Genomic DNA, 19827 nt, shown 5'->3' with positions numbered 1-19827 from the left:
CCACCCCCCCACCCCGGCCGCTCTGTTCCCTGGCGTGACTCGGCACTGAGAGTCCCGGGGAAGACGCCGCGGTCGCCACCTCCTGTGATCAGGCCTCGGCCTTCCTGAGCCTCCCGCTCTTCCTCTCCCGGGTCGCCTTCTTCAGTTTTGAAGCCGGTGGCGTCGCGGCCGCCCTGCCGGGCTGAGAATGGTGGGAGTGAAGCCGGTCGGGAGCGACCCGGATTTCCAGCCGGAGCTGAGCGGCGCGGGCTCCAGACTCGCCGTGGTCAAGTTCACCATGCGAGGGTGAGGCCGGGCGCGAGCCCTGTGGGCCCCGCGTGTGCGTGCCTGCTTTCCCTTCACTTTTTTTCCGGGTCCCGACTCCTTGCTGTCTCCTGCTCCGGAATGTCCCGCGCTGGCCGCAGCCCCAGGCCGCTGCCCAGTTAGGCCTCAGCTCCCCTGTTTGTGCGCAAGGGAGTCTCTGCAGGGCACGGAGGCCTGGCCATCCGCGAATTCCAGCCCGGGAGATCTACACCCGTCCCTTCTGAATCCTCGGACGAGGCCACTTGGGGTGGCCCACCTCTGTTCCTTCTAGTCTGTGGGAGTCTTCCTGCAGCCTCTCCTGCTTTTGCCTGTTCGATTCCTTCCCGGGAGCCAGCTGTCACTTGCACCTTAGAAAACCTAAAATCTTAATTTTCCGAACACTTTGGCTTTCTTCACTTATTGCATTTCTGTAAAACCTTTAGAAACTTCAGTTGGGGCTATCCAACTAATCCACGTAGTGCTCATTTAATGCGTTTTAATGTTGAGTCAGGTGCTTTTTACTTTTTTTAATGGCCTTGTTACTCGTTTGGTTAGTAACTTTGTAACTTAGCCTCCCTTATGTATGCGGCTGCATCTGATCACAGAAGTTACAGTGGGTATATATGCAATACAGGTATCCAGACATCTGGGTTTGGCCATATAGACTCCATTTTTGTCTTGATGGTTTAACAGGACAGAGATGTCGACTTTGGTAAATCTCAACATGATTTATTGGTCGCAGAGCTGGTGGATTTTCCATTTTGAGTGTGCAGTGTACCTGTGTGAGAGTGACATGTTGGAAGTAGGCCTTTAGAACCAAGATTTCAGCCAGGGTGTGTATTTACTGACCTCCCTTTGTGTATGTGAGTGCCTTCTAAGAATTAGTGGTCTCCATTTGACTTACCTTGACCCCCTAGCCTCCGAGTTATTTACATTTACCCTAAGCTGGAGAAATTTACTTGCAGGTATTACTGTTTATGTAACCCATTGAATTGTCCAGGTAACTATATAAACATAAGGCAGTATTTTGAGCGTAAAAAGTGATTCGTGGTTATTGAACACGATTCAGTAAATGTTGAATATATAAGTGGTGGCATTAGGATTAGATAGTTTTAGGGCTTGGGTGGATGCAGATAGAGATGAAAACAATTAAAGACTTATTCCTGGATCAATCTGTCTCATACAGAATTGAAAAGGCACAGTATATTGGATTTTATAGGGTGGCCGAGAGTACCAATTTGACATGTAGACTTTGACGTTTATTAAATTGGAGAAGATAAAGATTTTGTTATAAAGACATGTGTAAAAGGAATGTCAAAATTCTATAAATATATCTTCTCAGCTTTAGCAATTTTGCAATGTCTGTATTCTTTTTTTTTTTTAATGTTTATTTTTGAGAGAGAGCGCGCATGAGTGGGGGAGGCACAGAGAGAGAGGGAGATACAGAGTCCGAAGCAGGCTCCAGGCTCTGAGCTGTCAGCACAGAGCCCGACACGGGGCTCGAACTCACTAACCGAAACATGAGATCATGACCTGAGCCGAAGTCGGGTGCTCAACTGACTGAGCCACCCAGGCGCCCCTGCAATGTCTATATTCTTAATATGGGGAATACATACTACATACTAAGTACATTTGCTAAGTGCCTAGGCCAGAGTTGGAAAAGGGAAGAGATGATTTTAACAATGAATCTCATTTTTAGTTCACTTTCCTAATTCTAGTCTGTAGGAATGTATAGACTTTTGTCCCTCAATGAAATAGTCTCTTTTCCCCTTACCATAGCAGAAGAGATGACAGACAGTGATAAATAATTTATTAGTTGAAGTGAGAAAAGTGGGGAAACATTGCTATTAAGGAAACACTTCTGTTAGTAATGAGGTTTCATATAACCATAAACAACTGCAGACATCGATTGGCAAAGCTCTGTGTTAATTTTTAAAAAGGTATTTTGATGCAATGAGAATTTAATTTTTTATGGTAAAAACAGAACAAAAGTTTGAATTTAGAAAGCTTTTAAGTTCTAAAGTATATTTAGGTAATTTATAAATCTGTTAAGATTGTATTTGCCTTAAAGTTCGGTAATATTTTGGCTGTTAATGTGTTCCTCCACAAACTGTATGTGATTGTGACCTCAGACTTTCATAACTCAGCATCGGTATTAGACCCTCAAAATAACTGTATCCAATAGATCATGTAGGAAACCTCTTAGATCAAAGTTAATGTCCCATGTTAGGCCAAGAACATAGTTTTCTCTATCACCTATTTCTTTATTTCTTTTCCAACCCTACTTTTAAGCCTTATTCCGTTTTCTTCACTTCCATGTTATATCTAACATTAATTTTACTAAAATGTTACATAGATTGTCACTGTTTTGCTTAAAAATCTTCAGTGGCTCTCCAGTATTTCAGTGTTTTTAATTGCAATAAAATATATGTAACATAAAATTGACCATTTTAGCCATTTTTAAATGTACAGTTCAGTGGCATTAAGTACATTCACAATGTTGTACCACCATCACCACTATTTCCTAGAATCTTTTCATTATCTCAGATAGAAACATTAACCAATAACTTTACCCATGAAGCAGTAACTCCCAATACCCCCAGTCCCTCACCCTGGTAACATCTGTCTGTTTCTATGAATTTGCCTGTTTTTGCTGTCTCACGTAAGTGGAATCATACAACATTTATCCTTTGGTTTCCGGCTTATTTCCCTTAGCATAATGTTTTTAGGGTTCATCCATGTTGTAGCATGTATCAGAATTTCCTTTTTAAAGTTAAAAATTTCATCGTATGCATATACTATATATTGTTTATTCATCTGTTGATGGACACTTGGATTGTTTCCACTTTTTGGTTATTGTGAGTAATACCGCTTATCGACATTGGTGTGCAAGGATATCTTTGAGTCCCTGCTTTCAAGTCTTTTGGGTATATACCTGGGAGTGGAATTCAGTTGCACCAAATAGCCATCCTAAATGGGTGTGAAGTGGTCTGGTGGTTTTGGTTTGTAATTCCTTAATGGCTAATGATGTTGAGCATTTTTTCATGTGCTTATTGGTCATTTATTTTCTTTAGAGAAATGCTGATTCCAGCCCTTTACTGATTTTGAATTAGACTGTTTGGGTTTTTGTTCTTGAATTATAGTTCTTTCTTTCTTTCTTTTTTTTTTTTTGGTAAGATTTTATTTTTAAGTAATTTTTACACCCATCGTAGGACTTGAACTCACAACACTGACCTCAAAAGTTGCACACTCTACCAACTGAGCCAGCCAGATGCCCCTATAGGAGTTCTTTATATACTTGGGGTATCAATTCCTTATCTGATAAATGGTTTATAAATATTTTCTCCCATTGGTTGCCTTTCACTTTCTTGATAGTGTCCTTTGATGCACAAAAGATTTTACATCTTAATGGAGTCCAGTTTATATATATTTTCTATTGTTGCTTGTGCTTTTGATGTCCTATCCCACAGATCATTGTCAAATCCAGTGTCATGAAGATTTGCCCCTATGTTTTCATCCAGGAATTTTGTGATTTTAGTTTTTAAATTCTTTTACCCATTTTGAGTTAATTTTTGTATATGGTGTAAAACTCCACTTTCATTCTTTTATATGTCGCTATCCAGTTTTCCCAGCACCATTTGTTGAAAAAACTGTTTTTTCCCCAGTGAATAGTCTTGGCACCCTTCTCCAGTGTTGTTGTTGTTGTTGTTGTTGTTTTTAAATAATTAAAATAGCCAACATTTACATATTATTTCTTTTGTAAGAGACTTATTTAAGAATTTATATTGACTTATTCGGTCCTCAAAATAATCTTTGAAATTATCCCCATTTTACACATGAGGATGTTGAGTCACAGGTTGAATAATTTAAGGTCCCATTGCTGAATGCACTGTAGGAAGTATAAAGTGTTGTCCTTGTTTTTCCCAGCCTAAATAGAAAGGAAATGCAGGTTCATCCCTGTATTGCACACAACCTGACCTTTTTTTTTTTTTTTTAATATTGCCTTGAATTATTTAGCCACAGCACTGCTTGCAAACTAATCTTATGACCTAGGACATTTCAATTCATTCTGTGATATTCTTTCCCCACCTGTAACATGGGGATGTTAACACGTAACCTAACAGCATTGTTTAGAGTATAAAATTATATATATGAATTATATACTGTGGTGATGTGTTTTTGTAACTGTTATTTCCGTACTGTTACTCTTTAAATATACATTTAATGGTTATAAACAGTGCCAGTTTTGTTATCACTAGTGGGTAAGCCCCAACGCTAAAAGAATATGCATTTTCTTTCCCATAAAACTCAGTGTGAATGATTTTTATTTTAAATTGAAGTATACTTGGCATACAATATTATATTAGTTTCAGGTGTACAGCATAATGATTTGATGGTTATACGCTTTACAAAATGCTCACCACGGTGAATATAGTCACCATCTTCCACCATACAAAGTTACTACAGTGTTATCCGTATGCCGTACTTTATATCGCCATGACTTTTTTATAACTGGAAGTTTGTACTTCTTGATCTGTTTACGTATCCCCTCCCTACCACCACTGTTTGTTTTCAGTATTTATGAGTCTTTCTGGGTTTTTTGTTCGTGTGTTTGTTTCTTTCCAACTTTTTATTTAAACTCAAGTTAACATACAGTGTAGTGCTGGTTTCAGGAGAATTTAGTGATTCATCAGTTACGTATAACAGCCAGTACTCATCACAGCAAGTGCCTTCCTTAATGTCCATCACCCAATTAGCCCATCTCCCCACATACCTCCACTCCAGCCTTCCTGTTTATTCTCTATAGTGAAGAGTCTGTTATGGTTTGCCTCACTCTCTGTTTTTATCTTATTCTACTTTTCCTTCCCTTCCACTATGTTCATCTGTTTTGTTTCTTCCGCATATTTGTCTTTCACTGACTGACTTAACTTTGCTTAACGTAGTACACTCTAGTTCCATCCAGGTCGTTACAAATGACAAACTTTTACTATTTTTGATGGCTGTGTAATGTTCCATTTTGTGTGTGTTTATGTGTGTACAACACACCTTTTTTATCCATCAGTTGATGGACATTTGGGCTCTTTCCACAATTTGGCTACTGGTGATAGTGCTGCTGTAAACATTGGGGTGCATGTGTCCCTTTAAATCAGTATTTTTGTAATCCTTTGGATAAATACCAAGTAGTGCAACTGCTGTGTTGTGTGTGTGTTTTTTAGATTCCACATGTAAGTGAAATTATATGGAGTACGAATGATTTTTATCTTGAATTCATGAATGTATCACTTTTACAGATGTGTTTACTGTCTGTTCAGTTTTGTTAAAGCAAGTCCTACTTTGTTGTTGGTTAGGTGTTACTATTACCATCCAAGAATAGTGTTAGTGTAGGTTAGAATGTTGAATTCTAATGGTTATGGTAGCTTGTCCAACTAATACATTATAGATATAGATAACATTAATTATATGGTTCAAAATTGCTATAGACTGAATTACAAAGATAGCAGGCCCGGCAGTCCATAGGGACCAGGCAAATAACGAGAGATAACTAGGACATGGTGAGGTCTCAAAGAACATACAAAGAATTTTTCTTAAAAGCAAACTTTTTTTTTTTTTTAATTTTTTTTAACGTTTTATTTATTTTTGAGACAGGGAGAGACAGAGCATGAACGGGGGAGGGTCAGAGAGAGGGAGACACAGAATCTGAAACAGGCTCCAGGCTCTGAGCTGTCAGCACAAAGCCCGATGCGGGGCTCGAACTCACGGACCGCGAGATCATGACCTGAGCTGAAGTCGGCCGCTTAACTGACTGAGCCACCCAGGCGCCCCAAAAGCAAACTTTTTAATTCAAGTATAACATGCATGCAAAATGTACACAAATCATTTGTGTATACTTTGATAAATTTTCAGAGTGGTTACACTTGTAACTAACATGTAGATCAAGAATGCCAGCGCGGTGGACCACCCCTGCCCCATGCCTGCTTTCTTCTTGTTCTTGAATTCCTTTTTTTTTCCTCTTGAGAGAGAGAGGGAGAGAGAGGGAGACCGAGGATCCAATGCAGGCTTTGCGCTGAGTGGAGAACCCGATGCTTGGCTTGAACTCACGAGCTGTGAGATCATGACCTGAGTCAAAGTCAGCCGCTTAGCCAACCAAGCCACCCAGGCTCCCCTCCTTGTTCTTGAGTTCTAACACTGTAAGTTAGTTTTGCCTGGATTTGGACTTTATAAAATGGTATGTGTCTGGATTTTTTTTAAAAAGAACATATTCATTTTAATCTTGGCAGTTAATTGAGAAATAACAGAAAGCAGTGTTTAAGCCTCTGTTTTGGGGTATTTGGAACAGCAGTTAAGAGTTGGGATTTGTAACCAAATTCTAGCGCTGTACTGCATTGTTCTTGACTTTGAAATGAGAAATGTAGGGTTTAAATGAGTTTAAGGGTTTTGTAAATTGTATAACATATAGTAAATGCTCAATGAATGCTAGCCATTTTGTGTTATTAATAGGACCAGTTATGATTATGTCTGCCCTAATTAAAATATAATTAATCTAGACATTACCTACTTTAAGGTTGTGCCCTACAGAAAAAAATAGACTTTTAAAATATCTCTACAGAAAGCACATTCATTTCCTTACCATTATGTCAGCAATGTGTTTACACATGTTACTGCTCAAGGTAGAGCACTGACTAGCAAACAGGGAAGGACAGCAAGTTCATGAAGTTGAATTTGTTTATATAATGACTGTAAACAAAAATCATACTTAGAACCTAGCTTGGTGCTTTCAAAGAAAGCTGATCTTGGATTGGTTACGAGTTAACCGTTCTGTTGTGGCCCTGTCATTTACTAGAGTGTCTGATCTTGGGCAAGTGATTTAACTTTTCTGGTCTTCATTTCTCACTTACCAAATAATTGTGTTAAGTTAGGTCAGTTTTAAAGTTTGAGTTTTCTGGGTTTGGTTCTTTATGTATTGCAAAAAGCTGGAGAGTTGTCTGCTTTGTTTTTTCTCAAAAAGCATAAGTCAGAATCCTTACATATCCATTTTACATGTTTAACAGATAAGCTTCCTGTCAAAGAGAAGTAGCAAAAGAACGCTTTTTTTTTTTTTTTTTTTTTTTTTAATGTGTGGACTAGATGATCTCTGGTCTCTTTTACAAGTTCAGAGGCTCTGTATTTATATACTATTTAAGGGCTGTGAAACAAGGCTGCACAGGAGGAAAAAAGGAAGATCCTGAAATTCAGGCATACGTGGGGCATAATATTTTGGATATGACAAAGGTCCTGGAAAATCTAGTCCCTTCCCATTTTATACGGGGAAATCAGGTGACTTGTTCTGAGCTCAGCTAATAATAGGAATTTATACTCTTAAGTGCTGATATTAAGCAGGCAAACATCTTACTTAAAATAACTGATCAATTCATTTGGATGATTTTATTGTGAAAGTATGCCACTGTATTTATTTGTGCTTCTGTGTTCTGTGACTTATTTTCATCTTTGACTAAAGTTACAACCTGTGATGGCTAACTAAAATTAAACAGGGGATCTAGATAAGGTTAAATTTTGAAAGGGAACACTTAATCTTAGTACAGTCATTTTAGCCAGAAGTGTTTTTTGTTTTTGTTTTTGTTTCTGTTTTTTTAACACCGACCGGTTAACCCCTACATGACTGGTGAATAGTGTGATGATGTCAGTACAATGAGCAAGTCCTGTTGGTTCGCATTCTGTTTTTCCTAGGTAGTGAAGAGCAGAAATAGAACTAGAATCTTTAACAGGAAAGAGAAAAGCCCTCAGCCATGCAGGCAAGCTCCCTTGCGAGTTTATTTTAATGACGTTAAAGTTAATAAAACACTCGCACTTGCACCCAGCACTTGTTCCCCGAGGGTTCATTCTCAGGGCTACGCTTCCTCTGTGCAGCCTCACTGCTTCAGAGCTTCACTTCCACCTGGATCGTCATGGCACTTACAGTCCATCCGTTTTATTCATTTTAAATATTCCCTGAGGTATCCTCTAGGTCTGAGCCACCTGCCTGGCTGTCCAAGTATTTCCTCAGAACGTTACCGTTTTTTTTTTCTTGGGGATATGTTTACAAAGTTGCATGGGTTTACATGGCTTGCCTCGATCTTATTTTTCCCATAAGTTGTCTTATTTTGAATGCATGCTTGTAAAGAAGGGAGATTTCTTTTAAGAATGAATATATTGTGGTATAGCATAAATCACTGTGCTTCATTTGGGAAACCTGTTTAAATGCAATTAATGTTAAATTCTGTAGTGTCAAGTTATTTAATATTTTAAGATCAAAGTACCTGTTCATCCTAAAAAAACAAAAATGCAGAAGTATGAATAATTTAAAAAAGTTTCCTATAAATTTTCTCTCTTCCTTTTCCAGTCCCACTTTGCATAAGTAATTAACTGGTTATTGTGTGATGCACCTAATGTGTGTATACACTTTTTTTTTCACGTGGTAATAGAGAATTTTATCGTGAGACTTAGTTTTATTTTAAACAATATAAATTTACAAGTTATCCTTATCGTCTGGTATGAATGTGTCATAACATTTGAAACTATTTTTGTTGATTGCCACTTAGATTATTTCTAATTTTTTACTATTAATAACATTGCATTGAACTTTGTATACATATTGTGAAACTGAGTTAAGTCTTAAGGTAGGATTGATGTATAGAAGTAAGATTGGTGAATCTTGGGTTGTGTTCATTTAAAATTGACAGAGTGATTAATGGCTCTTCAAAAAGGATTTAACAATTTGTACTCCCATCCATAATGTTTAAGACTTATTGATAACTAGAAGTATTTTGCTAAACCAAACATAGGCTTAGTGACTATAAATGTTTGTTTCTTTATAATTTGGTCTCCGGGCCTATTTGAGGATTGTTAGATACAAAAACCTACTTTCAGAAGCACCAAGTTTAATATTTAAGGACTTAATTCGTTATTAGCTTTTTGGTGTGAGGTTTATAGATGGCACAGGATGAAAATACTGATTAAAATGTTAACAATGGAGAGACAATCACAGCTTGGGCATGAACATTTGTGCTTCAGAATTTGCTTTTCCTTGTGTTCTTATCTGCTATTGCTATGATTTTTCTCTGAACTTCTATTGAGATGTAAGAGTGTGTAATTATAAATATATAGCCTGTTGAATTTTCACAAACTGAACACACACGCTCATGTAATCAGGTTCCAGACAAATAGAATAATATAACTAGCCTTTTGAAATCTCTTGCATATCCCCATCCTGTCATTAACTCTCAAGGTAACCTATGTCCTGACTTGTAGTACCATTGACTTGTTTTGCCTGTATTTGAACCATACATAAATGGAATCATATAATGTATTACTTTTCTCAGTTTTATTTGTGAGGTTAACCCATGTTTTGCATGAAGTTTTACGTCAGTCATTTTCGTTGTTGTATAGTATTCCACTGTATGAGCAACTGCAGTTAATATACTCATTCTGTGTTGATAGGACTTTGAATAGTCTCCACTTTTGGTTATTAGAAGTGTTACTACTATCAGTATTTTTTCAAATGCCCTAAAGCAAACATATGTAGACACTTCTGTTGGTTATATAACTCGGAAATGCTGACAGGTAGGCACAAATCTTGGTTTAGTAGATACTGCCAGTTTCTTTTCTTTTCCCCTGAAGAGGTGATACCATTTTGCATGGTCACTAACAGTTCAGTTGATCCACATTCTTGACTATAGTTTATTCTTTTTTGTTTTAGCTATTTTGATGGAAGTAGTTTTAATTTTCCTTTCCCTGGTTTCCCTGGTGACTAATGAAGTGAGGTATCTTTTCATGTTTACTGACTGTTATGAAGATAACCTCATTTGTCAAGTACCAGTTTAAGAGTTTACCCGTTTTTCTTTTGAGTGTCAGTCTTGTTCTTATTGATTTGTAGGAATTCTTTACATATTAGCAGTCTAAGTCCTTTGATACGTTTCACAGATATTTTTTACCACTCTGTGGGGACTTGGTATCTTAATGAAGAAAAGGTCTTAATATTTTCTAATTTATCAAGTATATTACAATATATCAATTATTTCCTTTTTTCTTCAGTGCTTTTTGTGTTTTAAGAAATCTTTGCTTGTTCCTAAGATTTGAAAGTATCCTTTGTATTTTTTCCTAAAACCCTTACTGTTTTACCTCTCACACTTAGACCTGTAATCCATCTGGAATTGGGTTTTTGTATGGTGTGAGGTATAGGGGTAACGATTCATTTATTTTCTCATGTGACTATCTAGTTGACGCAGCACTGCTTATTGCAAAGACCATCCTTTCCCCACTGCACTGCTGTGTCACATGTTTGATAAATCAGGTTGCTGCAGATAGGATGGGTTTGTTTCTGGACCTGTTCTTTTACACTGGTCAGTTTTTTTTTTTTTTTTTTTTTTTTTATCATTGTACCAGCACTGAACACTCTTAATTTATAAAGCTGTGTGATCATTCTTAATATTCAGTAATGTAATTTTCTCAGCTTTGAACCTCAAGATGGCTTGGGCTATCTTTGGTATTTCCCTATAAGTTTTAGAATTTAAACTTGTTAACTTCTGCAAGAAAACCTACTGGGATTTTACATTGACTTCAACAAATCAAATGTAGGAGAATTGACATTTTGATGCTGTTGAGTTTTCCAGTTTATAAGCATAGCGTATTCCTCCTTTTATTTAGATCTTTAATTTCAGTGAGAACAAAGCTGAAAGACTTAACATTATTATATTTAAAACTTAATATAAATCTGTAGTCATTAGGACAATGTGATATTGATGCAAGTGTATCTAAATTAATCTAGTGGAAAAGATTAGAACAACTAAAGCCAGGATCATCAGAGTTTGTTTGATTTCATATTTTAATTAACAAGTTCTTTAGAGTATAAATTAATACAGTCTTTTGTGTGTTTTTACCAAGCATGTGTTTTACTTTCTCACAGGTGTGGACCATGTTTAAGGATTGCCCCAGCATTCAGTTCTATGAGTAATAAGTATCCACAGGCAGTTTTCTTGGAAGTAGATGTACATCAGTGTCAGGTAAGGGAAAGGAATCCTTTTTTTTTTTTTTTTTTTTTTTTAATGTTTGTTTGTTTATTTATTTTGAGAGAGAAAGAGCCCAAGCAGGGGAGGGGCAGAGAGAGAGAGAGAGAGAGAGAGAGAGAGAGAATGAATCCCAAGCAGGCTCCTCTGTCAGCACAGAGCCTAATGGGGAGCTTAAACTTAAGAACTGTGGGATCATGACCTGAGCTGAAATCAAGAGTTGGATGCTTAAATGACTGAGCCACCCAGGCACCCCGGAAAGGAGTCCTTTTTAACAGAAAAAATTACATTGGTTTGAAATTCAACATTGATGTCATCCTTCATTCGTTTATCTCTTTATGCACATAGTACTTACTCCTTTGAAGATAGGGAAATGTTATGTTGACATGAATTATTGCAAATGTTATTGTGGCTACATTAGTTAAAAATGGTAGTCCCATATTAATTGCTTCTGGGTTTGTTTATATTAATATCTTTCTGATGTAAAACTAATAAGTTGTTCAACTTAATAGGTCACCTGGCAGTTTTTTGTTTTACATTTTTTGTTTATCTTTCGCAAATCGACATTATCTTCTACTGAGGCATTGGTTGATTAGCAAGCCTTGGCAGAGAATTCTTGCTTATAGTTTGATTTGAATTGATCATTGTGTAATCTTAGCCTCAAAGCTGCATACTCAGCAGAAACTTTAGAGTGTTGATTACTGTTGATGGAGACACAGTGTTGTAGGGATTCCGATTACTTAGTTGGAATGGCCATGTGACAGTTCGACTTTTGCGTATGTGAGAATATGGAGGAGGAGTTAAGGAAAAATGTTTTGAAGGTTGTTTCCAACACTAAAAATGTAGTTCTAACTAAAGAATAACTGTGTAGCTGCTCTTTTTGGTGAGGTTGTGTCTTTGATACATTTCTGAGTGAAAAAGTTTTTTAATGTTACCTAGTTTGTGGTTAGTATTTGAGGTTTGGTATAAACCCTGTGTTACTGCTTTGTACTTCTGTTGCCTACTAGCGGACTGTAGCACTGGGCCGTAGTAGTCTCCGTCTCTAATCTAGAAGTGTTCTCCTCTGGAGCTGTTTGTGCAGTATGATAGCCACCAGCTGCATGTGGTTATTGCACACTTGAAACGTGGCAAGTCCCAGTTGAGAAGTGCTATAGATGTACACATAGGATTTTGAAGGCTTAGTATGAAAAAAATGTAAAATACATCATTAACTTTTTATAGTGACCATGTTGAAAATGCAGAAAAATTATTTCAGTTTTTCTGTTGTGGATATTGGAACCTTAAAATTACATATATAGCCTATATTTGTGTCTTATTTTGGACAACACTGTTTTAAAAGGTCAGTCATGTTTTTGTTTTTAATTTTTGAGGTTTAGAGAAGACCTCTCTACGTAAACTTTTTTTCTTTAAGCAACATAGTGGTACCTCTTCATAGTATTTGAATCTGCAAGATGACATGTTTGCTTTACTATTTCCTTTGTACTTCTTATGAAAAGTTTAGACCATGGGTCCATCATTAATTAGCTGATACCCATTTGCTTGCTACTTAGTTTATAATATTGTGGAGATGGAGCAGAATTTTAAAAGGTAGATGTTGCAGTGAGGGAGGCCAGAAGTCATTTCTATGAGTAGAGTTGGGTGAGGCTGGTACTTCATATTCATGGAGAGATGGGCTGCTGTTTTTCAGATCTGTACTTTTTCCTAGTAGCCCTGCTTTGTGTTGACTGATCAATACCCTCTTTGGTTTCGCCACTTAAGAAATAGCATGTGCTTATGAGAGAGCTAGCTGGTGTTGTAAAGCATGATTTCTGTATTGGAAGCTATTCTGCTGGTTGGGTGAAGTCTTTAATACTAAAACTGATTTAAAATGGAGGTTCTTCATTGGGAATGTAAGGGTCATGTAGTTGTGCCCTCAGTAGTAACAGGCCTGCTTTTTCTTAAATAACAGTTGGGCATGTGTTATTTTATGTGATTTTTGCTTATGCTTGTGATATTTAACTTCTATAGAGATGTAGAATGAATATTCTAAGTGGTTTAAAAATGATTACTTTTAATTCATTAACGTCATCTAACTTGCCAATTCTAGGGAACAGCTGCCACCAACAATATATCAGCAACACCTACATTTCTGTTTTTTCGAAACAAAGTGAGAATTGATCAATATCAAGGAGCAGATGCTGTTGGATTAGAAGAAAAAATCAAGCAGCACTTAGAAAATGACCCTGGAAGCAATGAGGACACAGATATTCCAAAAGGCTATGTAGGTAGACTTAAAAGTGAAATCATGATGTATCTTTTGTCACTGTTTGGTTAAAGTGAAGTTAACTGTTATCTTTTGCTGGTTAAGAATACTTTCAGATAAGAACTTTAAAAGTAACTTCATTAGCTGACTGTTGGGTTTTTGTCTCTGTTGTATATATTATCACCTTAAGCCCTCATCAAAAACAATTTTTCCTAAATTTGCTCTGCTAATCTTTTTTGCCACTTGTTTTTTTTTAATCTGTTTTCTGAATTGTCTTAATAGCCAGTTTTAAACATTCACTCATTTTTAATGTATATTTATATACATACATTTAATTTCGATTTTATTATTGTATATAATGTATATGTTTTATTTATGTGTACTTTTAAAATTACATATTTATGTATTTCCCCCTCCCCAAAATGTGAAGAAATGTGCATTGGAAAAATTTTCCATTTTTCAACAGTTGTGTAAAATGACATGTAAATTTTAATGTGTGACCATTTTATGCTGAACTCCCTTTCCTAAAATTCCCTATAGTTTTCTCTGTCTTTTTACATGTATCCCCTCTTTTCTGGCACCTCTTTTTTCTGTTACAAAAATCTAGTTATTTTAGGATCATGTGTGATTTTACCATTAGGTATGTTTTTCTGAGTTTTAAGAATTATTACTCAAATAATAACTTGAAGACTTAGGAACACAAAAGTGTTTGAAAATTATACATAATAACATTTTATAATTCAGTATCTATCATTTGAGAGCTATTCAGGAAGGAACCAAAATTCAGAAATTCACTTTGTAGTAGCTGACTTGTTAATGCAACTTGGTTAATCCTGCATACCAAAGTATATATTTGTATGTATCTTTCCTAATTTTTCTTTTTTAAAGTTAATGGTATTGGCAGATCAAAAATGAACTTAAAAAAAAAATAATTGTTACCTCAAGTTAAAGCTAATATATGAAAGAATGTGTATCACGGACAACAAGTCCTTTCTGTAAGTCTCTTAAATTTATACTGAATAAGGAGACTCTATAGTTAGATAAATACAAGAGATTTTTTCTTTGAGTGTCGGGGTGGGGGTTGTATCTTCAAAAAGTGTCTTTAACGTGTGGTATTGGCATTAATTACTTGAAGTTAGGGAGGCGCAGTTAGTATCTGTTTAAAACAGAACTGTTATGTAATCATTTGAAATTGTGATACCCAGTTGGAAAGTATGAACATGTTGTGTAAGTCAGGGTTGTGACACCTTTTGGAAAATTTTGGAAATTAATTTGACCCGTAAACTGATTTGTTTACATCTTTGTATTTTTTTCCCCGTTATTTGTGAAGGGTTTTTGCATGAAAAAGTCTTAATGAGAGCGGAACAGTCCTGCTGCTTAGCTAGAGGGCTACTTATTTACACATCAGCTAAGCGTGATATCAGTGTTTTGGCCTCAGGTAGGAATTAAGCAGGAAAAACTTAAGTTTTAAGAAATTTAAAAAAATTCCGTTTTCATGCACATGTTATGAATGCACTGTGAGAAGCTATTAAAAACGTTTTCATTTTTTCCATCTGGTGTCAATCAAGACATTAAAAGTTTTGAACTATTATGTCTACAAAGTTATTATGTAAGATCGGTAATGTGTTTCTAAGAATGTCATCATTCTCACAGCACAAATAGCCACTTAACAGGAGGAAGAATCAGTGAATGAAAGCCTGTGTCTTAAGCAGATTTAAGTATAAGCATTGCAAAAATGTATTGCCAGTTTTTTTTAAGCTAAAAAAGGTTTTAATTGGATTTTTAAAATAATTTTTTTTTTTTTTTTAAGTTTTTTTTTCAACGTTTTTTAATTTATTTTTGGGACAGAGAGAGACAGAGCATGAACGGGGGAGGGGCAGAGAGAGAGGGAGACACAGAATCGGAAACAGGCTCCAGGCTCCGAGCCACCAGCCCAGAGCCTGACGCGGGGCTCGAACTCACGGACCGCGAGATCGTGACCTGGCTGAAGTCGGACGCTTAACCGACTGCGCCACCCAGGCGCCCCTAAAATAATTTTTAAAAATTTATATCTCAGTTAGCATATAGTTGTGTTGCCAGTTTTTAAATAAAATTTTGGTTTTAAAGACTTTCAGTTATCTTTTCACACAAAGAGACTATATAGTTACTGATTTTATACATCCTAGTTTTGGAATTCCAAATTTGATTGAGGCCAGAGTATGAGAGATACATGTATCTCTTTTAGAGGAGTTTGAAATACTGCAATAGATGTAGGTTAAGAATGGTAATAGTTCTTATTCAGAAATAAGACAGTGTTTTTGTAAATATAATGACTTCTAGTTTATAAAATGTTTATGGAAGCATTGGGATATTTAAATTTAAATTAGGAAAATTTAAATCATTCTATCTTTTTTTCTTTCATATTCGTTAAGAATACCTAGTATTGCTTCTTAGCCATAGGGCTATCAATAAGTCTTCCTCTCCACAAGTTTGAATTCTAGGCACTCTGGGATTGAACTTGGATTTGCATAATGTTCTGAATCTTGAGGCTTTTTAGTGTATTTCAGTATTCTGACCACTGAACTATAGATTTCAGTGTACAAATTTTGTCATCATTCAACAAAATGAAATGAAACCTTAAATGACCCTCATCTGTGTAGTAAGACAGATCTTTCTTTAACCAAAATTGGAAGCACGGAAAGGGTTTTCTAACTTTCTGTGTGTCTTGTGTTAGATTTTCTCCCCTGTAAAAAAACAAACAAACAAAAGAACATAAAAAATGTTCTACTATTGACGGAATAGTATAACAAACATATATACCATTCACCTATGTTCATCAGTTGTGAATATTTTGCTACTTTTGCTTTCTTGGCGGTGGCGGGCTGGGGGGTAGAGTGAGGAGAAGTAGAGAGAGAATCTCAAGTAGGCCCCACGCTGTCAGTGCAGGGCCCAATGTAGCGCTTGATCCCACGAACCGTGAGATCATGACCTGAGCTGAAATCAAGAGTCCCATGCTTAACCAACTGAGCTACCCAAGCGCCCCTAGTTTTGCTTTCTTGATAGGTGTTTATCTACTTTTATCTCTTGGCAGAGTCATTTAAAAAGTAAGGTATAGACATCATGATGGTTCATCTCTAAATATTTGAGCAGGTAGCTTCTAAGAACAAGAACATTCTTTTACATAACCATGATACTATTAACACTCCTAAGAAATTTAGCAATGGTTTACAGTATCTCTAGTATTTACAGCCTACATTCACATTTTTAAAATTATCTCCAAAATACCCTTTATAACTGTTTTCCCCCACCTAGGATCAAGTCAAGGATCATACATTGCAGTTAAGTTGTTTTTCTTTGGTGTTCTAGAAACTTCTGTCTGCTCTTTTTTCCTTTCATGACTACCTTTTTTGAAAGTTTAAACCAGCACCAGTCTAATCTAGTAGCCACTAGATGCTTGTGGCTATTAGGCATTTGTTATGTGACTAGTGCAACTGAAGGACTGAATTTTGAGTTTTATCTGCTTTTAATTAATTTAATTTTAAATTATCACATGTGGCTAATGGCTATCTTATTGTACACCGTAGGTTGAGACCATCTGTCTTATAGACTGTCCCACAATCTGGATTTGTCTGATTGTTTTCTCATTATTCTTTCCTCATTGGCAAGTTGATTACATAGGTAGTGATATTTATTTCCAGTTGCGTATTTCTGGAATGTGTCAATTTGCAGTTAAGTCAGATATAATGCCAATTTGTCCTAGACAGTGTTGTGTAGCAAAGCACTTTAATGCAACTGTTTGAGTGTGATAACTTGTTTTGTGTGCCCCACGATAAATATAAAAACAACTTCAGGTAAATCACCTATTTATTTTTCATCATTAAGATATTGCAAGCATGATTTCAGTGTTGTCTTCATGCCTGGGATCATAGTCCTAGATACGGTATTGAAGAGGCATCTTGGTAGGATGGAAGACATAAGTGTTTAAAGATTTTGTTAGAACTGTCCTTTCAAGGGAAATGTTCAACTTAAAGTTCAAAGTGATTCTGTAATAGTAGAACTTTGCTTTATAGTGCCAGCACACCAACCCCCACTGTTTTTAAATTGGCTATGGTATGATACCCTGAATAATATGTTCAACATCTAATGCAATATAACATTTAATATAATTCAAAATAGCATTTTGGCTTTAAAAGCATTTAGGCCCCTCCATGAATAATTAAGGATCTATTCTAATAATTATTGATAATTATGTTGCTAATTATTTGACATGTAAAAAAGTTTTCTTTAGAATGATACATAATGTATTAGTATCCTCTGTATACAAAATATAATACTCTTTATGATAGAAAGGTGAATATGCAATTAACTGATAATCTAAAATACTTGGTAAACTTAAAATTAGTCCTTGTTTAGTAGATTAAATGGATGTTTTTCTAGAAAAATAGTTTATCAAAATCAACTCCACTAGAAGCAGAACTCCTAAATAGACCAGTCACCATAGAGGAAGTAGAGAAAATAGTTGAAGACCTGTACCATAAAGGGCAAGATGACTTCACAGGGAAGTTCTACCAGATCTTAAGATCAGATAGTCTAGTGTTATTCCAAACTACTTAAGACCATATAAAAAGAGAGAAAACTTTCTAAATTTCTTTTTGAAGTAAATATGACCTTGATCCCAGAATCTGACAAAATGTGCACCAAAACAAAACAAAAACAAAAAAACCACTGACCAGTTCCAATTAGGACCAATTGTAAAACTCTTAAAATATTAGTAAACAAAATCCAGCAATCTAAAGGAGAAAAGTTATAATCTCCTAATACGGAGAAAAGGCATTTGACAGAATTCAGTACCCATTTATTTTTAAAACCGTCCGTAAAATCTAAATGAGAGAGCATTAGAGGCACTCCTGCTAAAGTCAGAGACCATGCAAGGATGCCCACAGTCACTGCTCTGGCCGTGTGTTGGAAGTATTAACCAACACGTACACAGGAGACAGAAAGATGTTAAATACCACAGGGAAGCGATCAGCAAAATCCAAAATATTAGAAATCCATAGGCACTAGATGACCATAGATTAAAGGAGTTGAGAGACATTAACCAAATATGGCATACTTTGTTTGGAGTCCTGTTTTGAGTCTAACAGTTCAACTGTAAAACATTTATAGGACCAAGAAATTTGGACACAGATATTTGCTGATCACTAAAGTATTACTCATTGTTTCAGTTGTGATAATAATATTGAGAATTTTTTTTTAAAGAGCCCTTATCTCTCAGAAATGCTCATGAACACACTGAAATGTTCATGAATGAAATGAAGAAATGTCTAGGATTTATTTGAAAACAGGAGGGTAGGGACTGCTTGCAGGGGAAAGGTGAAACAAGAGTGGCCATGAGCTGATTATTGTAGCTGGGATTATTAAAGACTGACTACCTGAGGTTCACTGTAGTATTCTATTTATACATGTTTGAAATTTTCCATAATAAAAAATGTTTTAATCCTTATTTGTTATTCATCTCAAATGTAAACTCTTTATGGATGTAGGTTTAAAGAGCACATGACCACTAGAAGAGGGAGGTAGGCTTCCTTTGGATCTTAACAGATATTTTAATTTGTATATTTTCCACTGCAAAACACTGTTAGCAAAAAATGTCAACATTTTATAATCTTAGTGTTAAAGACTTGGTTTTTGATACTTTGTCAAGTGGGCAAGGCCTAGATTTGGCTTTCATAGTGATAGGTCTCAGTCAGAAATTCAAATGAAAGCCTTATTATAAAAGTTTTAGTAGCTATCTTAAAAGAGAAGTTTTTTTTAAAGTTGTCTAACCTAGAGAAAATCATGTATTTACGTTTCTGATGAAGATTGTTAAACCAAATCGAAATCCTTTGCCTAAAGTCTTGATTTAATTTTTTCAGATGGATTTAATGCCTTTTATTAACAAAGCTGGCTGTGAATGTCTTAACGAAAGTGACGAGCATGGATTTGACAACTGTTTACGAAAAGATATGACCTTCTTGGAATCTGATTGTGATGAGCAGGTAATTGAATACTTCCCAGTTAAAGCTTATAGGGATCATCAGTGTTTATGCCTGTTCTGGGTTCTTTATCATGTTTCCATCTCATGGTTTTATGTTTCTCCTTCCCAGATGACCACTTCCTTTCCTTTTTTTAAGTTTCAGTTTCTTTGGCGATATAGACCCACCTCCTTACTCTGTTCTGTACAAGCTGCCAAGGTCATTATACAGAATCTTAGAATTCTTGGATTGGCCCGACTGCTGAGTTGAG

The 19827-nt window shown here is 36.0% G+C and overlaps 1 protein-coding gene across 1 annotated transcript in view; it reads left to right on the top strand.

Annotated features, from left to right (window-relative positions):
• Positions 1–6: 6 nt before the first annotated feature.
• TXNL1 (thioredoxin like 1) overlaps positions 7–19827 on the top strand; it is a 34010-nt gene continuing 14189 nt past the window's right edge. The window contains exons 1-4 of the mRNA XM_042910274.1: positions 7–285; positions 11222–11318; positions 13408–13581; positions 19458–19580. Coding sequence (XP_042766208.1) covers positions 188–285; positions 11222–11318; positions 13408–13581; positions 19458–19580 — 492 coding nt within the window. The 5' untranslated portion in view covers positions 7–187. The remainder of the gene's footprint in view (positions 286–11221; positions 11319–13407; positions 13582–19457; positions 19581–19827) is intronic.

This window comes from Panthera leo, chromosome D3 (genome assembly GCF_018350215.1).
Source record: "Panthera leo isolate Ple1 chromosome D3, P.leo_Ple1_pat1.1, whole genome shotgun sequence".
NCBI lineage: Eukaryota > Metazoa > Chordata > Mammalia > Carnivora > Felidae > Panthera > Panthera leo.
The sequence above is the reverse complement of the archived record's forward strand: the minus strand, read 5'-3'. Positions and strand labels throughout refer to the sequence as shown.